At 48.1% G+C, this 27,922-nt stretch overlaps 1 protein-coding gene across 6 annotated transcripts; it reads left to right on the top strand.

Moving 5' to 3' along the window:
- Nucleotides 1-504: 504 nt before the first annotated feature.
- plce1 (phospholipase C, epsilon 1) lies at nt 505-27,767 on the top strand. 6 transcript variants are annotated; one of them, XM_061264341.1, is made up of 44 exons: nt 505-627; nt 2,830-3,041; nt 3,354-3,798; nt 3,868-4,230; nt 4,301-4,501; nt 10,940-11,133; nt 11,555-11,700; nt 14,940-15,115; nt 15,185-15,352; nt 16,456-16,601; nt 16,661-16,808; nt 16,930-17,043; nt 17,123-17,232; nt 17,292-17,402; nt 17,996-18,124; nt 18,248-18,384; nt 18,457-18,563; nt 18,645-18,769; nt 18,903-19,047; nt 19,121-19,285; nt 19,352-19,466; nt 19,537-19,693; nt 19,759-19,881; nt 19,954-20,084; nt 20,157-20,395; nt 20,461-20,522; nt 20,585-20,750; nt 20,866-20,973; nt 21,043-21,159; nt 21,242-21,400; nt 21,468-21,606; nt 21,770-21,811; nt 22,600-22,721; nt 22,798-22,915; nt 23,063-23,200; nt 23,269-23,559; nt 23,628-23,791; nt 24,025-24,286; nt 24,347-24,612; nt 24,676-24,873; nt 25,063-25,254; nt 25,330-25,542; nt 25,605-25,719; nt 25,960-27,767. In XM_061264341.1, the coding sequence occupies exons 3-44, from the start codon at nt 3,385-3,387 to the stop codon at nt 26,142-26,144; spliced, it is 6,921 nt and encodes a 2,306-aa protein (XP_061120325.1). In that variant the 5' UTR covers nt 505-627; nt 2,830-3,041; nt 3,354-3,384; the 3' UTR covers nt 26,145-27,767. The 6 variants fall into 6 exon arrangements, with proteins under 6 accessions (XP_061120325.1, XP_061120328.1, XP_061120327.1 ...); XM_061264344.1 differs by having other exon boundaries at nt 25,605-25,817; nt 25,960-26,099; XM_061264343.1 differs by lacking the exon at nt 21,770-21,811.
- The last annotated feature ends 155 nt before the right edge of the window (nt 27,768-27,922 follow it).

Below are 27,922 nucleotides of genomic sequence, written 5' to 3'. Positions count from 1 at the left end.
ACATACTGTAGACTGGATAAAGTGCTACCAATTAGCACAAACCCCAAGTGACAAGGTCAATAGTGTAATTGCCACCTAATATATAGCATAAAATGGACATCTGGCAATAGTGAGATGCTAAATTGCATTTGCCAGACATTCCAAACGGGTGACACACGCACAATTAGACCAGACTCACTTATTGTCTTCCTGTCCATACCTCAGTAACTACAGAAACGCTGCGTTCACGTACATGTTCTAGCACCCGGTTGAAGATCGCAAGGAAAATCGTATTTTGCAAACATTTTTAGAAGCATCATTGTATCAGGGGAAATATATTGTGTAGTCCATATTATAAATGAAGTAACAAAAGTAATGACTTGAAATAAAATCGCATTAAAATGGTAATACCAGATAAATAAATAATAGACTAATAGACTAGACAATATGCAATGTCTATAGATTTGTTTTGCTTTCAGATATTCACGAAGCCACCGCGTCAATTGCGCACCAAAGATTTCCGAGGTGTCCCTGAAGGCATCCGCTAACTCAAACTGTTCAATCAACCTTTGCTTTCACTACGCTCACTCGCTGGACACTTCAGCACCTGACCCAAACTTTCCTGGATCCTAGCTCGATAAAATCTCGGTAAGTTTAAGCTTTGACGTCCATAAACTCTTTGCCGGACTCGTTGCTTCACTTTCCGAAAGCCTCAGATGTTTTAGTTGCCTTCCATTGACGCTATAGTTAAGACCCGTGTCCACGTCAAATGTTGACATCAACAGCCTGGAAAGGTGAAGTCATGTGTTTTTAGCTACACTTGACTTGAGAGCACATTTTGGAGTTTAGTGGAGGTGAATTTGAATAAAATGGGACTATTTTTTTTTTTTTTACATTGCAAATGTTCAACTGCATGCATATGGACGTCATGGTGAATTTGTGTGTTGTGGGTTGTTTTGCATCATGGCTCCAGTTGTGTTGACACTCGTGAAATTTGCTTGGACTTTAAAATAGGCTTCTTCAAATATGCCATAGCTGGGACCCCAGTGGTCTTCATCTCGAGTCATATTTGACTCTGCACTTGCAAACATGTCAACAGAGCATTTGCAGTCCTTTTTGCGTCTCTCGCTCTCTTTCCACTGACGACTTTCTTGCTGCCCTCTAATCAAAGCCATATGTGCTGCATGAAAAGTTGCTTGTGCTCGGTGTTGACATTGAAAGCAACCTGCTGCACATTACAGCTTGCGGTTTCATCTCGCCTTCTCCTCTGCTGCCATTGTTTTATTATCTTTTTTTTTTTTTTTTTTTGGTGCAGTGACACAAAGCAGTGTTAAGGAACGACCCCCCCCTTTTCTTGACCCGGCTCTGTTTTTGTCTCTCTTTTGTCACCCCCAAGCCTTTTTCTTGAGTCCCCCACAACACAATAGACATGTGGAATCCTGCCCCTCCCTTATATCACCCCCATTTGTACAGTTCTTCTCTTTTGGGGTCTCACCTCCCGTGCAGGATGCAAGGTCGGGCCGAATCTCAGGCAGTGAGTCATCATTTGGATGAATTGGGGAAACGATGCACATGAACAAACACGGGAGAGGGGAAAAAAGAGGCTTTTATGAGCTCTTGTAGAGGGGAACAATGATTTGGGAGTGCTTCCAAGCGCCCCCCTTTTTTTTTTTTTTTAGATTTGAACTCATCACGTTGCATCAGTGAGGTTATTGGGTGTGATCACAACTTCAAATGGTCAGGCCACAGCTGTTGAGCATTGTTAGTATCCACACGCAAATGAAATTTCTCCAACAATGGTTCCCTCTGCTGTGTGTGGGCCCAGCAATTGATGTTCCTCTGTGCCATTAAGCAGAATGGATGGACAAATTTGTTGCTCAGTGCACCTGTCACTCCATGTGACCTGGTTTTGTGTGTTTTTCTGTGTCCGCTTGGGCTCCAGGCTGAGATTTTACCCAGCAGAATGCTTTGTTTGCTTTAGCTCAGTGTGTAGCTGATAGGAAAAAAGCAGGAGTGTGAAAGCTTCTCGTCAGTGTCATGAGAGCGAAATTCCAACTGTTGTGGGTTGATTGGTTGACTGGAAGTGTCGCCGCGGGCTAAAAGACACTCGGACGTCCTACGCTCGCCACGCTCAATCCAAAATTCTTAAGTGCGAATTGGTTTCGGTGACCTTTTAGCTTGCGTGAGTCATCCGAAGTTATCAGGTCACTTTGAGAATCTCGGTGAGTGACTGTTGTTTGACATCAAATTGTTGGATCATAGTCCAGATAATGATGAGAAGAGGTAGGAACTATGTCTAGTATGTTACAACATGGGTGTCATAGTACATATCCTCCCACGCACCTTTGTCAGTCATCTATCTTTTTGATTTGAATCAATGTGTATTGCTTCGTGAATGACAATATCGAGTTGACTGGCAGTTAATGCAACTTTTTTTTTTTTTTTTTGAAATTACATAATACTTTAGGTAGCCTGCTTGTTGAGTCCATTATTATATTAGTTCACATGTTATTTTTCCTTTAAACCGCAAGAGGGCGCTCATATGTCTTTTTCTTCTTTATTATGCATTTTATGGCTGGCGCGACTTATATCCGGGAAATACGGTACATCTACTTGTTGAGTAAATTTTTTTGTTTTTACAAATTTCATGTGTATTTTTTTTCACTTGTTTTGATTACAATGGCTCCTGAGTTCCCTTTCTGTAGATAAGCCTGTTTTTGTTTTTTTGTAACAAGGCTCAAAACACAATGGTGCTGACAAAAAATGTTGTAAATGTCAACTAGCTTTCACTAGCAATATTGTAGTGATTGATAGCTGGGGATTTTCATGCTCCTTTTTTTTCTCCCTCAGGACCTGCCACGACATGCCGGAACCTAGCTCACATTTGGCCTCGTAAACTGCGACCGTGAGCCATTGCTGCTCCCAAGGAAATTCCCAGGTCACCTCTGGGTTGCACTATCAGGCGCTTTGTGCAGCTGCATAAGCTTCTGTTTCCACACTGACAAATGTAAAGGGAGACTTTGGCGCCTTCCGATCGGACTTGGATCCATCTGATCATCTGTGTAAGTATTATGAAAGTCATTTATACAAGATATTTGCTCAATCACTTTTTATGAAGAGCTTATTTGGAGATGGGCAAACACGAGCGTCCTCCGTTCATAAACCTGCAGAGTTCATTTCCTCTGCAGAGCTCATTTCCTTTTGCTGCTTTATGGAGTCAATAATTGCAACGGCACTGCTTGCTTAACACGCCGTCTGGGAATAGACTTGTGTTTGCATTGAGGACCAAAGGAAACATCTCAGCTGACTGAATGCAAGCTGCCGTGTTTCTTAGCCGGTCTGGACTGTCATCAAAACCAAATTGTATTTTCCAGCCTCTGAAACAGGCGTGGCGACACGTCGGCGATGGCCACCGAAGAGAACCAGATGGTCTCGAACCCGCACGCTACACCTCCGTCGTCCAGAGAAAGCAGACGCTCAAACGGAAAGGAAAGCCGTCAGCGCCCGGAGCAGTCGTGGCTACCAAAGCAGCGGAGTAGCCCCGCTCTCCTTTATTACAGGAAGTTGTCCGCCGACCATGACGACGAGGCCATTTTGGACTCTCTTGAGCTCAAGCTGTACCCAGAGCAACCGGTTGGCAAAAGTATAGAAGCAATCACCTCAGAGCTAAGCGCGGGTCCTTGCTCCTGCAGCCGGGACTCCACGGCTTGCCACCAGCGTCCCCCGACCTGCTCGAGCGCCAGCCCCTTGCTCGCTCGCGTCTATTGGCAGCATACCCGCCGCTCCAGCCTTCCTGTAGCAACGCTTGATCTCCACACGGTAGGAAAGCTGTGGAAGGGTCAACGCCGGCTTGAATGTAAACGGGCCTATGTGTTGAATGTTTTCCAGACATCACCACGCTGCTCCTCTCTACGCAGCCCCTCCAGTGAACCCAATTCCTCTGTGGCGTCCCCCTGCGGCTCCCCCTTGCCCGCTCACCGGCAGCTGCGACGCAACGGGCACGTTCACCATCGCCCGCTCAAAGACGGCTTCTCCAGCTTGGAGCGGCTCGACAGGAAGACTCGCTCCCTGGAGAGACTTTTCCAATCCACCAGCAACGAGAGGCTGTCCTCGCAAGGGACGAGGGGAAGTAGCTGCGGCGGGGGCAGCAGCAGCGATGAAGAAGATCTACTGGATGACTCCGAGTTTGTCAGGAACCGTAGGGAACGTTCCACGGTCCTGGTGAGACGATTCTTCAAGAATAATCAGAAGGTACTGACGCGTGTCGAAAAACCAGGCCTTGATTCAACCTATTACTGAGCATCATTTGTCTTTCTGGAAGATGACCAAGTCGGTGTGCACCGGAACCAGAGCCATCGTGCGGACCCTGCCATCGGGCCGCGTCTCGGAGGAGGTCCTCTGGCGCCTGCCGCCGCGACCCAGCAAGAAAGATTTGCTGGCGGCCCCGAGGCAAAGTGCGGCGGCAGAAGACCTCAAAGTCTGCCCACGAGTGTTGAACTTCGTCTGGGCCAAGATGCACAAGGTGAGCCCTTAGCGTGTTTTGAAAATTTCTCCTATTTGGCTTGAAATTTGAAGCCTGCGATGCATTACAGATGAATAATGTTTTCTCCAAGTGTGTTAATAGAGCAACACACACACAGGCTCTTTGTTCAGGCTTCGGAAAAGTGATTTATTCTCCGGTTAGTTCTGCTCGCCATATTACTGACAGGCCCAATGACTGCACCCTCTGTCCTCCTGTGTGTGTGTGATTGTGTGTGTGTGTGTGTGTGTGTGTGTGTGCTCGCGCGTTAAATGCACTGAGCAGTGTTGGCAAGCTGGAAAAGCCGCAAAAACTGAAAGCAAGGCAAAAACGAGAAGGAGATGCTTGACTACTTGAATGTTGGAGGTCACAAACTGTGCTGCTCGGATGTCTTTTATAGTTTCAAGCCATTTAGTCCGACTTTGTTGCGCTGTTCTATGGACCTATAGCATTCAAATTTTGCGGCTTTGTTGGTACACACGGCAGACTGCTCCAACAACAAAGCATGTCACTGTCTCGGGCAGCCGCGTGTTTGTACGAGGCCTCAACGGCGTCGCAGTCAAATAAGTCGCCGGCACCCCTCGTCCACCCGAGCTACTTGGGTGACTCACAATGAGCAGAGAGCTGAGCTGCCATCATTAAAATGTGCATGCAGTTGCATCATTTGATAGAACGAAATAGAAGATTGATATCAAAAAGCATTTCAAGTGATTAGATTTCGCTCACGCTCGACGTTAAGTACACCGCCTTCCTGTGCAAAGTCTTTTTTTTCTTTTTTCTTTTTCCCTATCCCGCAGCCCCCACATGTTTATTGCTACAAGGCGAGCCAAAGAATACAGGATTATATGAGGGTGGAATATGAGTAGAGCCACATTCAAACCCGTGCGAGAAAATGATATTTGAGCGGTGGAAAAAGGAGCAGGAAAGTCAAAAGTAAAAGCATTTTTAACATCTCAACTGTCACAAATAGATTTTAAGCACTCTTAAAAGAAAACGGTCCGCTTTATCGCCCGTCGAGCTTTTCTGATAAGTGCCAGGGAAGTTAAGCAGACCAAGAGGAAGTCAAAGACACGCACACCTGGCACAGACAGGCTTTCCAAGCAGAAGCGTCTTTTTCTCTTGTAGCAACGACGGCACCGTCCAATCTCGAACCAAAGCGGTAAGTGACGGTCAGAGATGCAGAGCGTATCCCTAAAGGGACTCGTGTTTACTCCTCGGCCCGGCCGTTTCATCCCAAGCCGACTCGGGCCCGTAATGTTGCCGTCCATCCGCGTCGTGGGAAAGTAAATAAGAGGTGGAAAAATGCGCTTTCTCACGGGCTACTCTTGTCGGCGTATTTTGGAGCGTTGAGATTCTTCTCGTGCAGATAGAGACGAAGGGCGAAACGGAGATTTGTGATTTGTTGGAATGCCGTCGTGGAGCCGCATAAAAATCCAAGCGTGCTAACAGAATGCATCATTTCCTGTCTGGTGGGAAGATATCATTGAAGAGCTTATCAGTATGAGGACAGTGGAACTCTGTATAGTTTTACAATGTTGAGATTAATTGCTTTTGTGTATCCCAAAAGTTTTTTTCTGCCTCCGCTTGGGATTTGTATTTTGTTAGTTAGCAAACAAGTATGCCAAAAACCTCCTCATGAAATTGCAAGTTAGGGGCATACCCCGTGAGCATTATTATCATTCCTGTATTCTCTCGCTGTGTTGTTCCACAACAAAGGAATGTGCCGAGTAGGCCACTTTCTTGTTCAGCTGCGTGTTGGAGCTTAGCCGGAGAGATTAGCGTATGTGTGTGTGTGTGATGATGGGGTTCCTGTTTTTGCGTGCAAAACTCTCTCGTTTCGTCCGACGTCTGCTAAGCACTGAATTCTGCGGTATCCGCAGGCAACACTGCCGTTAACCGTTGCTAGGCGATGTTTGTTTTTGCTGAAACTCTCGGGATGACACTCGAGTGTCAAAACTGCATCTGGCCGTGTTTTTCCCCATTTCATCAGCTGGAAATGTGTGCACGCTAGGCCCTTCACGTCTCACGGAGAGAACATTCGCAGGTTGTAGGTGTCATCTTGAAGGCTTTTATTATTTTGGCAAGCAAATTGACACGTAAAGCCACGTCACGTGTACGGCAATAACGGACTATGCGTGACGCGATAGCACTTTAGACTGATTCAGCTCAATTTGGATTATCAAGGCCCACCCCAAAGTGGATTAGATAAACACTTGTAGTTGTTGTGTTCTGTGCTATTTTGAGGCGTACTCGATGAATCGTACAATTGATGTAAAAATAGGTCCGGCCCCTTTGTTGACCCGAAAGCTCAGCGGATTCAGGTTTAACCCCAATTGAAACAAACTGTGACGTCACGGTTGGGTACGCTTGCATAATGGAATGGGAGCAAAGTGACAAATGGAAAGGAATCTTCTGGCGCCACCTTGTGGACGCAACTCAGTAGTGCACCGAAAATAGGAACCTGTCCTTAGTCAGCCACTAGAGGGCAACGTTGCTGCGCTCTCCAGATTCCCACCAATAGGAGACTTTGTATTGTGTGCAAGCAATCAGTGTTGCACACTTGATGATAAATACGTGGGCTCATTAGCAAGCCAACGTTGATCAAAGATATGCAAAGTGAGGACTGAGGCGGTCGCCAGCTGTTTGCATTGTTCTCAGCGCATCTTCGATGCTAATGTTTGCACTCGATTAGCCACTGAGCACGCTTTCAGAATAATCCAAATCAATATCACATTTTGGAAGAGTCTTTGCGACCAGATCCATTTTGTTTACACGCCGTGGAGGAGGATGGATGGATGAAAATAGGACGTATAGCTCCAGCGTCTCCCCCTCCAGCTATGTGTTTGGCGATAGCATCTTGCCGGCCCGTTGCGTTATAACCTAATATGGGGGTTCCCCTAGGCACAGATATCAGGCCCCCTTTTTTTTTCTTCTCTCCTTGTTTCGTCCCTCACATTTATTTGCTTCCCTCCTCTCTCTCTCTCTCTCTCTCGCTCTTTGCTCGCTCTCTTTTCGCAAGCTATGTTGATGGAGGGAACACGCACTCCCACCCTTTCTTCATCAGTCTTGCGCTTTTTCCGTCCTTCAGATCTACGTTCACTCTTTGACGTTTCTCAGGCAAGGAGGGATTTGAACAGCAAAATATCGGAACTGTAAGTTGTAGCCTTTTTTTTTTTTGCACTATTATCTTTCCCTTCTGAAATTTTGCCGGTGTCTCGATCACGCTCAGTAATCTCGTAGGTTTGTTCAGCGTAAAGGTCGAACGTGAGTTTGAATGAGTCTGCTGTGAAGTGAAGATGATGCGCAACGTATCGAACTTTTTTGTTGTTGCATGCATCGCGGAAGAACATCCAATTAATTGTTTTGTAATGATTTAATCCTTGTTATTCATCGAAGTGTAACTCGCCTGTTAAAGCTCAACAGTTTTTTTTCCTCCTTCCGGGGATGAGAGGAGCACGCGAGATCCATCAAGCGCACGATTGTCCTTGAAATCCGAGACGCTGATTGGGTTAACTTTATGAAGATCATTTTTCAAGCAATCTCCGTACGCTGACCTCATCGCCTACAACAAGCTTTTTTTTTTCTTTTTCTTTTTCCCCCTCAACCTTACTAATGTATCCAGTTTCTCTCGGTGCTGTCCGAAGCTTTTTTTTTTTCTTCTCTCCCCCCAACTAAGCGTACTGTGACAGTTTTGTGTTGTTTACCAATGCTCTCAGCGCGTGTCCCCAGACGCACAGGCCGCTATGTACATAGTGCGATGCCGCCAGCTCGGAAAAAGGTGCGAGGAGGCGCTCCGGGGTAGGCTTTACTCCACTCAAGCAAGCTTGCGTGAAATTCAGCAGAGCATTATGAACCAAGGCCCAGCAGACATCCAGCTCCATCCAGGAACCAACAATCATAGATTTTTTTTTTTTCCCAACCTCTTCATATTCTTCTTAAATGATGACTCAGCACGAGCAATAAGAAAGTCAAAGTTTACTTAGCATTTCGATTATTCGGTGCGACGTGTATGTTTTGTAGCCTTTCACTTTTTTTCTCACAACCATAGAACATAATTGAGAAAGTCCAGACTCTGTCTGCGGCGAGCAAACATTACCTTGTGAAGACACACACGCACACACAAAAGAAAAACGCTCAAAATGATTGTGGCGCACGCGATGCATTTTCCCTGCTGTGTCTGCCCTGCTTGTTTGGGTACACGTGTTCCACTTTCTGTCTCTTAACCCACTTTCGCACGCAGTCCGGGGCAGGTGGGCTTAAAAGCGTCTGCTTCGTCAAATACCAAAGCGGCTGAACATACCGGCCGCCTTTTGAACGCGATAAAGCGCTATTGATTCAAAGCCAGGCTTCCTTCAGCGTTGCCACGACTATCTCTTGCCTCTGATTGAACTCGACCACATTGAAGTCAGTTTTGTTTTTTTCCGACACGATCGTATGTACAAACTGTATAGTACACGGCCTCCCGTGAGAAGCAAAAGGTCAGGGCTGACGTCTCTGCGCTGACCTCAGCTCTGAGACCACTGAGCAGAATAACAGAGATCTTTTAATGGCGACCCCTCTCCCGCCAGGCTCGGGCTAACCTTCACCCTGGCTTTCATGAGTCGGCTAAAAGTAGCTCTTAGGAGAAGCGATGCATCTTCTTTGAATGGTGGGAGAGTGGTGGGAGAGCGGCAGAAATGTGTCGTCAAGTCAGCGTGTCACCTGCGAGGTGCACGTCGAAGTTTGTATGCGCTCATCTTGGCATGTGCGCATTCCAGCTCCAAGTTGTTTGGGTCGGCACAACTGTGCCCTCTGCTAATCCCCTCCCGAAATGGCTGTTGCGGGGCAGAGTATTGAACCCAATGGATTGCTAATACAGCTTAATGGAAAATGTAATGTAGCCTGCTAATTACTTTTTATCGCTGGATTTGGGACTAGCGGCGTTTTGAGATTCACCCATGGCTTTGTCAACTAGCTACCTTTTGTTTTTTTAATATCCCTCATGCTTATGAAGGAGGAAATGGACTCTTCATCACAACTCTAAATTGGGGAGCAGCTGCCACTAGTGGCCTCTAATTTACTTTCACTGGAATCAAACCATTACTTGGAGTAACTTGAGCCACAGGGCTGAACTGGTGAGAAGTGTCTGTATGTAAAGCGACCACGTAGCTTTGCCTTTGGAATGTTCACTTAGCTCAATGCTAAGAAGAGAATTGCACAACAGCTTACATATAGCATCGCTGTTGCAGTGTTGTAACCCTTTAAGAGATGCAAAGGAGCGCCATGACTAGCATATATTCTTTATCCTCTGCAAAGAAACAACAACAAAATGTATATTATACTGCCCCCAGGTGGCCAAGCCTTGTCATGCTTGTGTGAACTTTGTGTTTCTGGTAGACTTTAATCTCATTACAGTCAGCAGAGGCCGAACATTTTGATGGGAAGCAGGTCTGTGTGTCGCTCTTGTGACAAGAATGCGTGTGTGCGTGCGTGGCAAAGGCAGCTGCCGGGTGTCCGTCAGTCAGAGGGAGCAACAAGCTTCGCCGCGGTCTCCTTTGTTGTCGGCCTCTCCTCCCACAGACACGCAGTCCCGTCTTTTAAGTGTTTACAGGCTGAGGTGGAAAAGTGAGAAGGCAGCAGAAAGAAAAGTCGAAATCTGTTTTGAAACGTCTCACTCCATCCGGTGCTGCGATTGGTCGGTCTGCGTTTCAGGGGTGTGGCCTGGCCTACCGGCAGCAACTCTTGAGTCATCACGTTGACCCCGTTACGTTTCGATTCATCCGTCATTGAGTCGTTTACACGGGAGCCGTTTGACCGCGTGGGCCGAGTTTGTCAAGCGAACGTTTTCAAGCCGAAAAGCGCAGTCACTAAGGAAGGCATGCGGGCGATGCACAATGTTTTGCTTCGAGCCTTATCTTCAATGTGGACAAAAATGCATTGTTCCTCTAGTGGACTTTATGTCTGCCTAGTTGGCACTGAAAAGTCTGGAGAGGATTGCGGGTCATGTTCTGATAGTCATTCAGAGAATATCCTAATGGAAGCTGCCTTTTTTTTTTTTTTAATGACGTGACAGACATATCGGACTCATTGTGGCTGAGTTAAGTGGCGCTCGCCCGCCCGCCCTCTGCAAACGTGCATCCTGGTAGCTCCCATTTCCCCCCGGGACGGTCCAGATCTGATCATGCGAGCAGGAAACCCATCCCTCTAGTTGGACCTATTATGTTTGTTTAATACTGGCTGAAAGAGTTGGACTCTTAATTCGGCCAGGGTGAGACTAAAAGTATTGGGACGTGTTTTGTCGTGGGCAGCCATCTTGACTTTTTTGCACTCCAAAGAGGCCAAGTAGTCGAGAGCACAAAATTGCCGCAAATGGATGGAGTCCACAATGTTCTGCTTGTTGTCTTTTTCCATCCATTCTCCTTGCCACTTTTCCATCCATCATCCTTTTCTTTTGCTCTCCAGGTAGCACACACTGTTCAAGATGCTGCTGCACTTAACCTGACTCACCCTGCTAAGAAGCTCCTGCTGCCGCCCGCGACTGAATGCATCAGCTTCATCATTTCTTTCTGGCCGCTGCCCCCTGTCAGCGGGCGTCCACCCGGACCGGCTCGGATCACCCGTCCTGATCCCGGCCGGGGATCTTCTTACCCACCCAGGTTTGTACGTTTCAATTCCAGCCAGTTGTCCTTCTGATGTTGTTTTTTTGTTGCCGCACGCTGCCAAGAATCTCGTTTGGCAAGCAGTAAGAACGTTTGAAGTTGTTAAATGCCACTCCCGCTTGAGGTACGCTACCAAATTGAACCGAAAACAAAGAGAATTACACATTGTGTATCGAACCAGAGCACAACCAAAATGCTTTCAACCTGTCTTGAGATTCCTGCTCAAAATGATCAAGCTGACTAAAATGGTCTTTTTGTTGAAAAACTTTATACTCTTTCTTTTTCTGTCAGGTGAAGCAAATATATTTTCGGAATCATTCCGTTCCCTGTAACTGCGCACTTATGAGGGAAAACTCCCCTTTTGAATGACTCACCTTTCTTAGTTCCTCTTTGTTTTTTTCTCTCTCTCTTTTTCTAGGTTTTATCTGGCGTGCACTCAGAGGACATCTGTTTGCTCCCTGCTGAGCGGAGGCCTTTTGGAAGCCACAGCCGCGCTCGGCGCCCGCTCGGCCTTGCCCTGCCCTCTCGGCCAGTCCCCCAACGGCAGCCACGGCGTGCTGAAAGGTGGGTGTCCGTCTAACGAGAATGAATCGGTTCCGGGATGTAAATTGTCTTCGGTCTATAGATGCGCCTATTTATTTTTTTCCACAGTCTACTCCCGTACGCACGTAATCCTAAAAGTCAAATGACCGTATGAGTAAGCGCTCAGGCAGTTACTCAGCTGCTCGCCGGCCACGCAGCTTCTCTGCAACAATGTTACGTATGACCCGAATGTAAGCCGAGCCTTCCCATCTTTCAAAGGTGACGTCTCTTAAGCTCCACACAGAAGATGTTTGGCCGGCTCCGAGGTTGCGCTCTTATCCGACGGATAAAAGCACCGCCGACGGCTGCCTTTTGTTCTAAGATGCGACTATGAGGACTTAAGTTTGTAAGGTTAAAGTCATTAGTGGGTGTAATAAGAGATGCTTCGAACTGGACTTTTGGACGCTGCATCGATTTGCTCGTTACCATGTATGGTAAGGGTTCCCCGTCTTATTGCCCACCTTCAAATGGAGTGTCCCGTTCGTGCTCGGGAGGAACAGACCTTGAGCTATTAATCACCGGCGGGGGTCGGCGCGTCTTCACGTGACGAACCGAGTGGAAGCGGCCGTTCGGAATCAATAACGTAAAATTCTCAGTTAGGAGCGCCGCGATTATTTTAGATCGGTCGGTCCTCTTTGTAATAATAACAACGCTGTCCTGGGACTATTCATATACAGTATTCGATTTTCCGAGAACTGATCGACAGCCTCCGAAATGACTTGTTCCCACCCAGGTTTCACCGTGTCCCTGCGAAATAGAAACGGGAGCGTTCGGAGCCTCATTTCCTTGGTAACACAATTTGCCGCGGCGCTGAAAAGGAAGTCGGTCGGGCCGCCGTCCCGTCCTGCCCGGCTCAATATCGCCCTCGTTTCAATTTACTTTTCTTCCTTGCCCCTTTTTCTGTCTGCTCTTCTGTCGTCGTCCTACATTGTATCTAAGAGCCACTGACAGCCGACGTCACCGTGGAGGGAAGTCTCGAGGATTGCGTATTGTTTACGCCACCATTCAATTGCTAAAAATATCCATGTGAACGCTTTTCTGTTGTATTGTACTAGTAACTAGTTTGTGACGTCTTTCCCCATGTACAAATTAGTGCAACGTGGTTAAAATCAAAATATAGACAGGAAAAAAATGTCACTGCTTTGGCATGAACATCACGACCAGGAGCAGCACAATTTCTGTCAAATTGAAGTAAAAAAAAAAAGAATCTATATTCTTATGTAAATTTGATATTGCAATAACGCAGTGTGATATTATTCCTCCTAAAAGCACAAGTCTTTCAATGTGTTTTGTACCCAAGGTCCCTGTTGCCATGATTGTTAGTCCCAGCGCTGCGTGATTGGTTGCCTGCTTGGTGGAACTCTCGCACATGGCTGTGAACTATGCAAGGGGAGGGCGGCGGGGGCAGACTGAGAGAGGGGGACTGAATGTAGTCAAGCAAAAGAACATGTTAAGAGTGTTTACTGTCGAGGGGAAGGGGCGGGCGAGGAGGAGAGGGAGAGAGAGAGAGAGAGAGCGAGGGAGGGAGGGAGGAGGAGATGAAACCGGAGCGCCGGCTTCAGTGTGCGCGGCGGGTGCACCTCGCATCGGTGGCGGCGGAGTGGTCAGCTGCACTGGGCAGGCATGAAGCACTCAAATAGAACGGACCTCAAGCTGTTCAGTAAGTAGAGACGCGCTCACCGGGTCTTCTCCGGCACGTGTTGACTCCGATACGGGGGCTTCACAAAGCTGGAACGGATTCGCATCGTAAATCTTTTTCTTTTTTTAGTCTTGTCGTTTGCACGTTTTGTGTCGTGCGTCGCAGACATCGAGGGCCTTTTTGACCCACAAGGTCACGCTTTTGTTGCGGCCTCAAGGATGCAGCAACGTACTTTGCAGTTCGAGACCGTGCAAATAAAAATATTGCCAATGTCATGCAAGTGTTTTCCCACTTGTCGTTGAGTTTATACTTTTTCAATTTTGCTTGCCTTGTTGTGTCTTTAAAATTGAGTGTATAAGGACGCAGTGATGTGTCGGTATCGCTCGAACGCAGACGTGTCCTCTTATATCGCTGTTTACAATGTGTTGAATATGCGTGCGCGCAAGTGGACCCCTTTCATGTGTCGTCTTCCGAAGACTTAGACGCTAGACTTTGACACATCGACACGTGAAGCGAGGAACTAGCTGTTATAAAAAGACCTTTCCCAGTAGCGGAGGTGGGACGAGGGTCGCCGTGACTCTTTCTGGGAAAATGCAGATTTCCTTCCACCTGATGGTGGTTGAGGGAGTTTTTTTATTTATTTATTTTTGCTGCTGCAGTTGTTAAGTTGATTGCGACGAGTTCTCGTTCAAGGTTTTGCTCCTTTTCGCTCGTTATGAATAAGTTATGATGCGCGCAGCCATCAAGACAAGAGCTCTCTCAAGGTTCTTCATTTCCTGCCGCATTGATTATCGTCACTTAATGGCACTTTAATATGAGTCCGCTGTTAGTTGATAGCGAGTGGACGCTATTTAGTTTTAATACGCTGTATGGAAAAAACACTTGCAAAATTAATCAACCGCAAAATCCATCAGGATTTGGGCTGTGGTTTAAAAGCCAGGTGTACCAATATTTTTGTCCTCCAACCTCATGTTCGTGTCTTGGTAAATATAGATACAGTATATACCTTCATACATACCCGTGGATTAAAATAAAAAAAAGCGAAGGGTGCGGAGTCTCTGTTGCAGAAACGCCCAAGTGCCTCAAATATCCAAAACGTTGTTTCTCGATAAATGCCATTTTCTTCCATGAGCGCGTCACCAAGTAGGATGTTCAGATTTGGACATGCGGCCATTTGAATGCACGTGTGCACACCATGCATAAACATCACGTTTATTCTTCACAGCGGGAGGGCTCGCACTTCCCGGCCGGCCGCAAAGGTCAAGGGTGCGCTTTTGAATAAATGCACGTCGACTTACATTTGTATTCATTAGGTGTAAAGAGTACGGGCAAATGATATGTATTTGTGCGTTTCATCCTTTGCGCCGAGCCTCTCGAAAGCGTTTTGTCGCCGTCTTGGCTGAGGATGTCGATTATCCAAGAAGGAATAAATGAATGATGGGTCATTGGAAATTCATTTCTCTCCTTTGAGGCGAGCCTCTGTTTTCCAAATCAAACAACTAAGCAAGTAGACGAGCTTTTTGGTCTTTCGTGAATGTCCCAATCTGGTCTGATCTTGCGTCTCCTGCTGTGAAATCCGCAGAGCGTCAGCTGGCCAACAGCATGACCAGCAGCGGCGGCGGGAACGGCAGCGGCGGCACACTTCCCGCCAACGTGAGCGGCATCAGCAAGGAGCTGGCCGACCTCCGGCACCTGGTGCAGTTCCCCGAGGAGGTCGCCTGCATCCTCACCGAGCAGGAGCAGCAGCTCTACCAGCGGGTGGGACAAGAAAAAAAAAAAAAACAAGCACATATCTGACAGTCTAACACATCTTGGCTGTGGTCGCAGGTGTTCCCCTTGGACTATCTGCGCTTTCTGACGCGAGAACTCAGCAGCCCCGAGAGTCAAAGCAGGCGGCACCCCAACCTCAAGGCCTCGCTGTCGGCCCCCAACATGCCCACCCAGACGGCGCAGCGCAGTAACGCTGTGGAGGACCTGGTGGCGCGCTTCAATGAGGTCAGAAATGTGTGCGCGTGAGGAAAGAGTCAATCTTCTCATTGGATCTCCTGCCCCGTATTACTTTTCCCCGCTTAATTCGATCTCATTCACACCATGTGGGCGCGCTTCCCTTTCACCGTACGGAATAACAGGAGATACCTGCAGGAAAAAAAAAAGAAAAAAGCGCGTCGCAGTTGGTCAAAGGAGTTGAAATGGTGAGAGTAACACTAGCCGGCTGTTGACAGAGATTGGCCTTCTGCTGAAGGAGCCCGAGAGAGCGTTTCGGCCAAGCCACGCCGCCCAGCTCACGCATGCTGGGAAGCCGCGAGATGTATGGGCTCGCTTCTCGGAAAACGGATGAAGCATTTAAAAAATAAATGTCATTCAATTTCAGTGGGTGTTAGGCCGTCCAATTCGTTGCCTGCTGTGAAATTAGCTTGACAGCAAATATAGACCTAATTCAAATTGAATGTTTGCTCTTTGTCAGCTGGAGTCAATAAAGCAAGTTCAAGAGGACACTTTGGAGAAGGACGAAAGTAGGCGGCACCAAAAAACCAAATCCGAATTGCCCACGGAAACACCTCGACAACACATGCGATTGTGTGTGTGTGTGTGTTTGCATATTTCCATGTGTCTCTTCAATTTGGACTTATTACATAAGCGGGTAACAGATAGCTCCCTCCGCGTGCGTGTCGGGGCGGGCGCATACATTGGCGAGCTCGCCGAGTGAGATGAGATGCATGCAGCCGTGTGCTGTCATTTGGGACTTCCTGAGCTTAGTCAGATGATGATGTCATCATGTTTTCATTTGCCGGAACTGAGGGGCCCCATAAAGCTTTCTCTCTGGACTTTAGCAAGCCTCGGGTGTTTATTTTTATTTTCGGTGTGTCGTAGATAATGGGAAATAAAACCAACATGAAATATGCGCACATAACGTGTCACAGTTTGATTTGGATCAGGTCCAAGTGTGTGTTTATACTCGTTGACACTGTCCAAAAATGGTCTCAATTTTCCCCCAAAGATTTTTTCTTAATGACTGCAATTGTTTGGTTGAGCAACAAAATATTTCCCGCATACGTTTGTTGTACTTAACTTTGTAGCCATGTTGTACCTGCGCACAGGTGAGTTCCTGGGTCACCTGGCTGGTTCTGACGGCCAGCTCCATGGAGGAAAAGCGGGACGTGTTCTCTTATCTGGTCCACGTGGCCAAGTGCTGCTGGAACATGGGCAACTACAACGGCGTGATGGAATTTCTGGCTGGACTCAGGTTAGCCGCCACGCACATCTCAAAAGTGGCACCTGAAAATAAATTTTCACCGCTTCCAGATCCCGCAAGGTGCTGAAGATGTGGCAGTTCATGGACCAGTCGGACATTGAGACCATGAGAAGCCTGAAGGACGCCATGGCGCAGCACGAGACCTCCTCGGACTATAAGAAGGTGGTCACCAGAGCGCTCAATATCCCAGGATGCAAAGTGAGTAAAAGTCAAATTGTTGTTTTGAAACCACTCCAAAAGCAACCCCCCCCCCCTCACCTGATTTTCTGGTTTAGTGTTATTTGAGCCCTGCAAATGTTTTCCCTGCAAACAAACAAAGGTGGTCCCGTTCTGCGGGGTGTTCCTGAAGGAGCTCAGCGACGCATTAGACGGAACAGCGAGCATCATCCATCTTCAAACGCCCAAGGACAACACGCCCGAGGACTCCATCGAGGTACGCGTTACGTTAAGCACCCCGCCCGCCCGCCCGAACATTCGGTTTCACCGTCCAATCTCCTCTGCGTCCTTCCCAGTTTGTCTCCGACTACAGCGGCCAGCACAAGTTCCTTTCCCGCATGGGCGCGGACGGACTTCACGTGCCAGAGAAAGAAGCCACCGTCAGCAACATCCTGCAGATTATTAGGTTGCTCGCACATCTGATGTCACTCTTGTTAGCGGCCATCTAACTCGCTTCCCGCGCAGGTCATGCAATCGCAGTTTGGAGGCGGAGGATCCCGACGAGGCCTGCACCAGTCCTCCTTCTTCTGGCCCAGCTTCCAGAAACAACTCCGTCAGGGACCGCTGCCGCTATCAGTCAGTATTTGAGTGACTCCAGGATATTCTTAAAATGTGGCCATGATGATGATGAGAGTAGAAAAGGTTTCGGTGTGAAAGAGAATGAAAGTTTCCCGTCAGGGCAGGAAGGAGCAGAGTTCTGCTCCTTTTCACGGCAGTGGCAGCACGCAAGCGATGACACCGGCTGGAATCTGGACACAATTCTCTCGTGTGGCCTGCAGTGTTTGTGCAAAGCAAACCTGCTTTATCTTCTTGGGCTTGCACTTTATGTTTATGTTAGTGCGCAGGAGTTTTATTTCTGTTCCTGTGCTAGGAAGAGTATTTTTGACGCACTCCTCAATCTTTTTTTTTTTTACTCCCTAAACTTCTACAGTTCCCAATCATTTAGGAGGCCACAAGAATCAAAATTTGTCTCGTAAGTGGTTTGTTAAACTTTTGTTCATGCTAACATCAGCATGGTCTGATTTTATTGTTTGAGCTTGTTTTTCGCAGAGTAATGATGGCGGATGAAGAGTTAGCACTTGTTGCATTTTGATGCCATCAACACCTCCATTATTATTTTTTTTTTATGTTAGCCTGTTTGTCGTTCCAATTCATTTTTGTTTTGTCAGGTTTACGGTGGGCGACCTGTCGGATTCAGAAGGCGACCTGTCGTCGGAGCCCTCGGCCAACGAGATGGAATTCCAGGGCACGGAGAAGACAAACAGAGCGTTTGGTCATGGCACTGAGCTCATTCCTTGGTGAGACACCAGCTCCATTTAGAAAAGGAAACAAAGTTATCAGTCCAGAAAAAATCTCTTGAGTCCAAACATTTGCATAGCAGAGATGACACACAATTGAATCTTTTTTTTTTTTTTTTTAAGGTACGTGTTGTCCCTGGAACCAGATGTCCATCAGTTCCTGCTGCAGGGCGCCACCGTCATCCACTACGACCAGGACAGCCACCTGACGGCCCGCTGCTTGCTCAGACTCCAGCCTGACAACACCACGCTCACTTGGGGTGATTATTTAATATTATTATTATTATTATTGTTGTTACTGTTGTTATTGTTATTATTATTATGTGTGGCAGGGAAGCCTCCGAATGGAGGAGTCTCTCCCACGGAGCAACCACCGGGACTGGGACAGAGTGTGGCGGCAGGGCTGGCAGAAGGTCTGCTGGACCTTGTGGTGGTGAAGGTTGGTCTTTTGAAAATCAGCTTTCTTTTTTTTGACTTGCAGTTTTTGGTTTTGTAATATTGTGCCTGTATACACTTCCAGGCTGTCTTCCTGGGGCACCAGGGAGTGGATGTCCACACGGTTTGTTTGCAGAACAAACTGAGCCAGATGAGTGTGGAGGAGAACGCCCTCAGCCTCCTCTACGGCCTCAGTACCACCGACAACAGGTCAAGACCTCATTTGCTATCGTACCGTACGTTCGGATTTATGTATATTTTGTTTTCTTTTTCGGGTTCTTTTTTCGACAAATTAAATAAAATAAAAATAGATCAAATGTAATTTTTTCTTTTTCCCCATTAGACTCCTGCACTTTGTGGCCCCCGACCACACGGCCCAAATGCTTTACAAGGGTCTGTCAGAATTGGTGAACGCAAGCAGGAAGCTGAAGAAGTTTCCGGACCAGCGCCTGCAGTGGCTCAGACGGCAGTACGTCAGTCTGTATCAGGTACCAGGCCGAAATGGGATCCAAGCGGAGTCATCCGTTTGGGCGCCTTGACTTTTGTTGTCTTCTTCACCAGGAGGAAGGTCGATATGAAGGTCCTACGCTGGCCCAAGCCATCGAGCTTTTTGGTGGACGCAGGTGGAACATGGCCGCCAGCGGAGGGGAGAAGTCGGGGGCTCCCAAAAGCTCTCCTCTGGGAATCAACGAGAAGGCCAAGAAGAAGAAGAAAGCCCTCGTTCGGGTGGGTTCTCCTCTCGTCTTGAAGGTTTGTGGCTCTTTATTTGACGGCTTGTCGATGGGGACGCAGGGAGACAGCGGGGATGCCACCGACGACGAGATGGTTTCCAGGAAAACGCGCAGCTGTAAAGAGGGATTATATCGGAATGGAACAGAGTTGGACGGCTTAGACCAAGAAGATCCAGGTGACCTTTCCATCTTTTTTTACCGGCAAGTCATTTGAGGGCATTTTAAATCTATTTCCAACCTCGACAGACGACTTCCCCGGACCCTTCTCCCTCACCTCCAAAGGAACTCCTGGATCGCTTGCCTCTTCCTCCTCCTCTTCCTCCTCCTCCAGTATGAGCAGCTCCAACCAGTCCCGGCCGCAATCCTCTCCGGTCCTCTCGGGGCCCGCCAAGGCGCAGCCGGGGTACGTTTGGCATACAGAAGGTCCATTTCACGTCGCGTGTAAGTGATTGTGTTTTTGGCGAGCAGGGCGTGGAGCAGCAGGTCTTGGCACGGTCGGGCCAAAGGCTGCTTCAAAGGCTTCCAGAACCTCATGATCTCCGACAGTACCATGAACTTCGTGGAGTTTGTGGAACTCTTCAAGTCTTTCAGGTAGATGTTTGGATTTTTACAACGAGATCATTTTGGAAATCATACTCCTCATGGGTTTTTTTTTGGTGCCAGTATCCGGAGCAGAAAGGACCTGAAGGAGCTTTTCGACACATTCGCCGTGCCTTGCGGTCGTTCCGAGTCGGCTCCTCTCTACACCAGCCTGAAGATAGACGACAGGGTGGTGGGCCTACAACCGGAGCTGGGTACTGAGACGGAACTTTAGAGCTTTCGCGAACCTCCACGCTCTCCTAATGACCTTCCCTACCCGTCTGTAGACCTTTTGACTCGGAACGGCTCCGACCTCAACCTGTTCATCCGGACCAGGCAGCAACTGTCCGACAACCAGAAGCAGATCTCGGACGCTATCGCCGCCGCCAGCATCGTGACCAACGGGACTGGCGTGGAGAACGTGTCGCTGGGCGTCTTGGGCTTAGGCATCCCTCAGCTCAACGACTTCCTGGTCAACTGTCAGAGGGAGCATCTGAGCTACGACGAGATCCTCAGCATTATACAGGTGAACCTCAGAAACAAATAAAAAATGGAGATGGATCCATGCTGACAAAGCGATTTGCGTTGCAGACATTTGAGCCGTCGTCAAACATGAGGCTGATGGGTTGGATGTCATTCGAAGGCTTCGCCAGGTAGACTCGGAGCAAAGACTCTCGGGCCCCGAGAGCAATCCTTATGCTCGCGTCTCTACCAGGTACCTCATGGACAAGGAGAACTTTGCCTGCCGTAACGACGAATCCCAGATGAAGCCCGAGGAGCTGCAGTACCCTCTCTCCTACTACTACATCGAGTCTTCTCACAACACCTACCTGACCGGACACCAGCTCAAAGGAGAGTCCTCCGTTGAGCTTTACAGTCAGGTCAGTAGAGCATTTGTTTTTTGGGATAGATATTTGGGCCAAATGTTCATCCAGATTTGATGGGAGGAGATTTGGTAGACGTTGGAAGCAGTTGTGTTCATGTCTACTTTGGAAGGTGCTGCTTCAAGGCTGCAGGAGCGTGGAACTGGACTGTTGGGACGGCGATGACGGCATGCCGGTCATCTATCACGGACACACGCTCACCACCAAAATACCTTTTAAGGTAATGAACTAATGTGATGTCATATTCCAGAATCATTTGAGCCGATCAAGTTCTCCTGCGGTTCCTCAGGATGTGGTGGAAGCAATCAACCGCTCGGCATTCGTCAACTCGGACATGCCGGTCATCCTGTCCATAGAGAACCACTGCTCTCTTCCGCAGCAACGCAAGATGGCCGACATCTTTAAGGTACGGCCGTGAAGAAATAAAGAATGATTTCTTTTTCTTCCTTCTGCAATTTATTTCTCATGGCTTCCATTCCAATTTCTAGACGGTGTTCGGGGAGCGCCTGGTGACGCGCTTCCTCTTCGAGGGCGACTTTGGCGACGACCCTCACCTGCCGTCGCCGCTGCAGCTTCGGGGGAGGGTCGTGCTGAAAAACAAGAAGCTCAAAGCCCACCAGGCACCTGTGGACATTTTGAAGCAGAAGGTGACGCACGCGCTCATTTCAAAGGCCGGTCGGCACACCGCCGTCAACTTTGTCTTTCTTTTTGCAGGCTCACCAGCTGGCCCACTTGCAGGCCCAAGCCAGCAACGGGTCACCGGGGGGGAACGCCTCGCCCGGAAGCCACACCAACGAGGAAGAAGAGGAGGACGAAGACGACTACGACTACGATTACGAGTCCTTATCGGACGGTAAGCGATGGTTATACCTGCCGTCACGCGACCCCTCGTCTCACTTTGTGTCCTTTATGGTTTTGCACTCCTTCATTTATCCCGTGTCATTTCTTTTCTTTTTTTTTTTCCTTTAACTTCCTCGCTGCCGTCTGTCCCTTGATTTGACCTCTTCTCCTCTTAGCCGATGTCCTCAATGCTTCTACCGCCTCCTACGGGCTGGAAGGTAAACCTCTCTTGCGCTTTCATGCTCCCATTGTCATTGTGCTCTGACCGTATACATCAAATTATTTTTTTTACGTGCATCTATTATGGCTGGTGTTTACGTTACATGAGTGCTGTCATTATGATTGAAGATTTGTGCCTGTGTGTGTTTGCCTGCCTCACTGCACCCACTTCCTCCATTCAAAAAAAACAAAAACAAATCGCCATACAACTTACAAGCCTTTTCTTTTTTTTTTTCTTCCCAGTCAGTCACTTTTAAGAGTTACATTGTCTGGATGCTTTCTTCTTTTTCCACAAACACATCACCTCCCTTCTTGCTACCCTCTGCGCACTGTTTTTGTCTGTGACCTCGCCTCGTCAGGGAAACAAAACAGAACCATCTGGTTTCTCAGGCCCTCCGCTGCCCCCACGCCAAATAACGGGCCAGGGGAAACTACCCTATCCCACTCTCAGCATTAACTCTCTCCTGATGCCCCCCCCCTTAGTGCTTTCCCATCTTTGGAGAATTTTATGACAATTACTCCTGATGGTGTAGCCATGTTACATCCTGAGCTGAAGGCAACAGTCAATTGACACAAGCTAAATTTCACTTCCTTCACATGTTAGCTGAGGGAGATAAAATGGCCCTCTACCAGATGGCTAAATACAGGAAATCCTGGTTTTGCTTCAATTCTCCCGTGGACGTCGTTTTCAAACAGAACGGGCAAAATCTGCGCAGTGGACAAGAGGCAAGAATGAAATGAAAGATTGGATTTCCTAGATCAAAGGTGGAAAAAAATGTGTTGACAGATAACCTCCTGGAGGAAAAATCCGAAGGCAAAAGCTCGGTAGACAAGGAGGAGCAGCAACCTGCGGACGAAGCGCCCAAGCGTGTGAAGAAGGCCGACAGCGGCACTCAGAGTAAAGGAAAGGTCAGAGCACTTAAGCAGCAGCGGTACACCCTGCCGACCAAAAGAAAGCTTTTGCTAATGTTGAACCCGCCCGCAGGTGTTTGACATGGAGCTGGGCGAGGAGTTCTACCTGCCTCAGAACAAGAAGGAGAGTCGGCAAATCGCTCAGGAGCTGTCTGACCTTGTCATCTACTGCCAGGCTGTCAAATTCCCAGGTGAGCAGACCCCCTTGGAATTTTCCCATTCTCAGATCTTTTTTTTTTTTTGGTTGTTCTCATTTTTTCCCCCATCTCATTCTATATTATAAATAGGCAAGACAAGTATTTCTCCATGATCTTACTGATTTGCGGGACCCCACACAGGCTTGTCCACGCTGTCCCCGTCCGGCTCAGGCAGGGGGAAGGACCGCGGCAAAAGCAGGAAGTCCATATTTGGCACGGCTCCGGCTCGCTGCGGCCCAACTGGGGAGGTCTCGGCGCAGAGCCGCGCAACCGGGAAAAGTACTGTGACATTTTGTTTGGTCCTGACATTTTGCCAATGTGACTCAATAAAGGTTATTTTCCCGTAGGCGGCGCCGAACGTCTGAGCTGGGACGAGCAGCAGACGCCACCGGCCCTCAACACGCCGACGTCGCTGAGCGCCATCATCCGTACGCCCAAGTGCTACCACATCTCCTCGGTCAACGAGAACGCCGCCAAGCGCCTGTGCCGGCGCTACTCGCAGAAGCTCATCCAGCACACGGCGTGCCAGCTTCTCCGGACCTACCCGGCCGCCACCCGCATCGACTCGGCCAACCCCAACCCGCTCCTCTTCTGGTTGCACGGCATCCAGCTGGTGGCGCTCAACTACCAAACGGACGGTCAGCAAAAAACAACAACAACAAAAAAAAAAGAGACGACGAATGTCATTGTCTCTTTTTGTCCGCAGATCTTCCCATGCATTTGAACACGGCGCTGTTCGAGGCCAACGGCGGCTGCGGGTACGTCCTGAAGCCGGCCGTGCTTTGGGACCGAAGCTCTCCTCTCTCCCAGCAGTTCTGTCCCATGGAGAGAGACGTGGAGAGGAGCAACCCGGCCGTCTATTCCCTCACTGTGAGTTGTGTTTGTTTTCATGAGCAGGAATTTCAAGCACCTTTTAAATTCCTCCATTTGAATATGTTTGGACAACTTGATGATGAGAGTCACCTGTAAATTTCATCATTTGACAACCATGAAAGTAAACAGCTAGGATGTCTTTGGTACAATAGTGAGCAGGACCAGAGCCTCGTAAAGCTTCTCAATGAGCGTCTTTGGAATTTGTAACAGTTGGCCAAATGAAATTCCAGATCGTGTCCGGTCAGAACGTGTGTCCGGCCAACGGCTCCGGCAGCCCCTGCGTGGAGGTGGACGTCCTGGGCGCGCCGGTGGACAGTTGCCACTTTCGCACCAAGCCCATCCACCGCAACACGCTCAACCCCATGTGGAGCGAGCGCTTCCACTTCAGCGTGCACTTTGAGGAGCTGTGCTTCCTGCGCTTGGCCGTGGTGGAGAACAACAGCTCGCAGACCACCGCGCAGAGGACGCTCCCCCTCAAGGCTCTCAAAGCAGGTTGGGATTGCGCGGGACCACCTCACGTGACTGCATCTGACCGTCATTTGCGTGTTTCAGGTTACCGACACGTGCAGCTGAGAACGCAACGTAACGAGCCGATGGAAGTGTCCAGTTTGTTCATCTACAGTAAAAGAGTTGAAGAAGGTCCAACGGGCGGCACGTGTCCTTCGTCCCAGGGGAGACCGTCGAGTGAGCTGTTCAACCCCGAGGAGAAGAATGCGCCGCCACAGCACAGAGTAACAGTACACGGAGATCCTGGACCAGAACCTTTCACGGTGTTCTCCATCACGGAGCACACGACTAGCAAACAACTATTAGACACGGTCGGTAAGAGTAAATAAATGGTTTGAGATTTTAACACCTGACAGATATTTTCAAACATTCAGATCGTGACCACTGTGGGGAGCCCGGCCGACTACTTCCTAAGTGAGGAAAAGCTTCCCCTGTCCAAAGAGCGCAGCGAGACCAAACGCTGCTCTCAGCGCCGCCCTCTCGCGCCTGACGAGACGCTGGTGCAGGTGGTCTCCGGCTGGGACGTCGAAGATGGCTTTGTGGGGAGAATGTGTCTCCAGACCAGAGAGGAGGTACGAGTCTGGCTCCTTCTTGTGGTGGCCAATTTGTCATTACAGCCAATGGATATTGAAGACAAATACAATATAGATGAGTGTTTTTTTTATTCAGCAACTCCAGAATAGGAAATCTCTGAGTTGCTTCACATTTTTATTAAATTAGGCAAACCGGTTGTTTTCAACTGTTGGTTCTGACGGTGTTAGAATCTAAACGAGAAGACGGCGGTAGCAGAGGGCGAGGAGGAGGTTGTCATCGCTGGTGGCGGCGGAGGAGGACGAGAAGTCGGCGTAGAGGAGGACGTCTTCTTTGTCCAGGTGCACGAGGTGTCCCCGGAGCAGCCGCATACCGTCATCAAGGCTCCGCGCTACAGCTCCGCTCAGGACATCATACAGCAGGTTTGGAGGAGAACACAGAGTTTCGCTTTCCAGAATGTTCTGGAACGTTGTAAGCATGACCCCCCCTCCTCACAGACTCTGTCAAAGGCCAAATACTCGTGCAGCATCCTTTCCAACCCCAACCCCAGCGACTACGTCCTCATGGAGGAGGTGACCAAAGACACCGGCTCCAAGAAGTCGTGCGCCGCCAAGCCTGTGCAGCGCGTGCTTCTGGATCAGGAGTGCGTCTATCACGCCCAGAGTCACTGGAGGGGTGCCGGAAAGTTCATTCTCAAGCTGAAAGAGCAGGTAGTACCATGATTTGCAGAAGCCTCCACCGACCATCAAAAATGACATTTTTCTCTACGCAGGTGGCACGCGAGGACAAGAAGAAGGTGATGTCGTTCGCCAGCGAGCTGAAGAAGTTGACGAGCCGCAATCGCGGCCTGGCGACGGGCGCCATCGCGGTGGACGGCGCCGTCCACAGTAAGGACGAGAGGGCTGCATGCTGCGTGGCGCTCACCGAGCTGCACGAGTGAGCCTCGCATCGCACTCTGCTCCGTGCATGGCGAGTTGATGCAGAGGTATCGTACCAACCGCATTGTCGTCTAACAACCTTAACTCGCACCGTGTGTTAACGTTACGTTAGTCGGCATGGCCGTTTAACCCTGACAGATTTTGCCCGACACTCAAAGCGAGCTTTCAACAACTCTCCCTTTTTACAAGGGTACACAAGCTCGAGACTGAAGGCGTGGATGGCAGAGAGTACAGCGGGGGCGGGATGTCACCCGCAGGCCTCGTCTCCCACGCCCACAAGATGGCAGCAAAGACCCGACGTCTTTGCCGCCAACTCCTTCAGCCTGGCGGCGTGGAAGCTTCACATCCTTCAGAACTGGAAGGTCCACAAATGATGGAGATCGTCCTGACATCTTTGTGGCCCATTTTCTTGCTTGCTTGAAGGAGCGCGCAACAGAGCTCACACGTCAGCGGCGGCGGCGGCGGCGCCTTCGTGGCCAGGACGTTGGGAGATGAATCGGGGCGATGGCGGGCGTGCTTGTGTGAAGAAACACAAAGGTTTAGAGACAAGAGAGACGAGCTGGCTTGTTTACTTTCTGTCTTACTGTGTCGGCGTACTGTACTGTAAGATGACATTTTGCGTAGTAACGTCGGGGAAAAAAATGCACATTTAAAGACGAAGCAGGGCACGAAACACAGATGTCAGCTTGTGAGGTGGTCAGTCACTCCTTTAAATGAATCACATTTTTCAGTTACTGACAAGCTGACTCATTGTCAAAATGTCGCACTACTTCTTTATTTATGTGTTTGCTAATTTTGTGCTCATGTGATCTGTTTAACAACATTATAATAAGGAAGATTTAAAAATAGATACAAAGTAATAAGGTTTAGGGCTAGTTGGGCCAATGCGGCACCGAGGTCTTTAGACAGCATTTTGCACATTTGCTTTTTTTTTTTTTTTTTTTGTACATTCTCAAAGTTGGTTTCAAGAGGCTTGAATCTGATTGGACGATCAAAACAAAAAAGATCATCCTATTGATTTCTTTAGATTTTAGCCCAGTTGAAAAGTTTGAGGCCGGTGCACAAACCCACATTTTCTATTTTTCTTGTGTTTTTTTTTTTTTTTTAAAGAGGTTTTTCTTCTTCAGTTTGAACTAATTCTGATGACAGTATGTTCATTATAATGTTTGACTTTTAAACCTATTTGGGGCCATTTTACCCTTTTGGGTGTACAGGGTTTTCACATTTTACAATGCTTTTCTTTCCATCATGTTCTTTTTAGTAGACAAAAGAAAACTACACTACAATATAATAACACTAAATAACTTCATTGAAGACATACAATGTCATGTCTGTCAATATCTTGTTGGGGGGAGTTGGCATTAATTCACATTCCAATTTCTAAAAGGGACACAATTTCTATCGATTGAAGGTAATATTGATCATTTTGTCTTTACAGATGTTAAGACTAGACAAAAGAACTACCAGTCTTTAATAATGTGAATTAATGAAATATTTCTTGCTGTATTTGTAGCTGTCCCGGTCTGAAGATTGAATAGCAGTGGTAGCTAATCTTGTTAAGTAGAACTTCATTTTCAAGGGCTCACATAATTTTAGCAAATATTAAGGAAGGGATTTAGTCCCATGGTTGTCAGAGTTTCTTCTTTTTCAAAACTTTGTTCCCCCCCAGGATTTATTATTATTATGTTTCTTAATTTTTGAGACAGATGTTATTTATTTGACCTTTAAAGCCCTGGTTGGCATTTAATTGTTATTTGGTGGATGAGTTGTTGTTTTTAATTTATTTTAATGCTCTGAAAAAGGAGATTGTGTTTGTTATGATTGTGATGAATTATTAATGAATGTGAAAAGTATCCAGTCAACCATTCATCCTTTTAATAGTTCTGCCATTTCGACAAATTCCTCTTTTCAAACAGGTCAACTAGCTGGTAGGTGACTGATTCACAATTTTGTTTTGTCTGATATCAGAGATTAAATAAAGAAAACCAACTGGCTGATTGATTTGTTTTAATTGAGAGGGAAAAAAAACAGCAAAAGCATTTCACTAGCTGACCAGGAGAGGGCGACAGCGTGGCATCTGAAGACCATGGATTGTTTGTTCTGCTATAGCCTAGGTGACTGATTCACAATTTGGTTTTGTCTGATAATAGAT

Source organism: Syngnathus typhle, linkage group LG18 (assembly GCF_033458585.1).
Source record: "Syngnathus typhle isolate RoL2023-S1 ecotype Sweden linkage group LG18, RoL_Styp_1.0, whole genome shotgun sequence".
Lineage (NCBI taxonomy): Eukaryota > Metazoa > Chordata > Actinopteri > Syngnathiformes > Syngnathidae > Syngnathus > Syngnathus typhle.
Note: the sequence above shows the minus strand (reverse complement) of the source record. Positions and strands in the feature narration are given on the sequence as shown.

Bases quoted from the DNA above. Each gene is read 5' to 3' on its own strand.
- plce1 (XM_061264341.1), top strand. From the start codon at position 3,385: ATGGCCACCGAAGAGAACCAGATGGTCTCGAACCCGCACGCTACACCT. The intron at 4,231-4,300 runs GTACTGACGCGT...TCTTTCTGGAAG, and splicing joins TCTTCAAGAATAATCAGAAG to ATGACCAAGTCGGTGTGCAC. The intron at 23,201-23,268 runs GTACTGTGACAT...ATTTTCCCGTAG, and splicing joins GAGCCGCGCAACCGGGAAAA to GCGGCGCCGAACGTCTGAGC.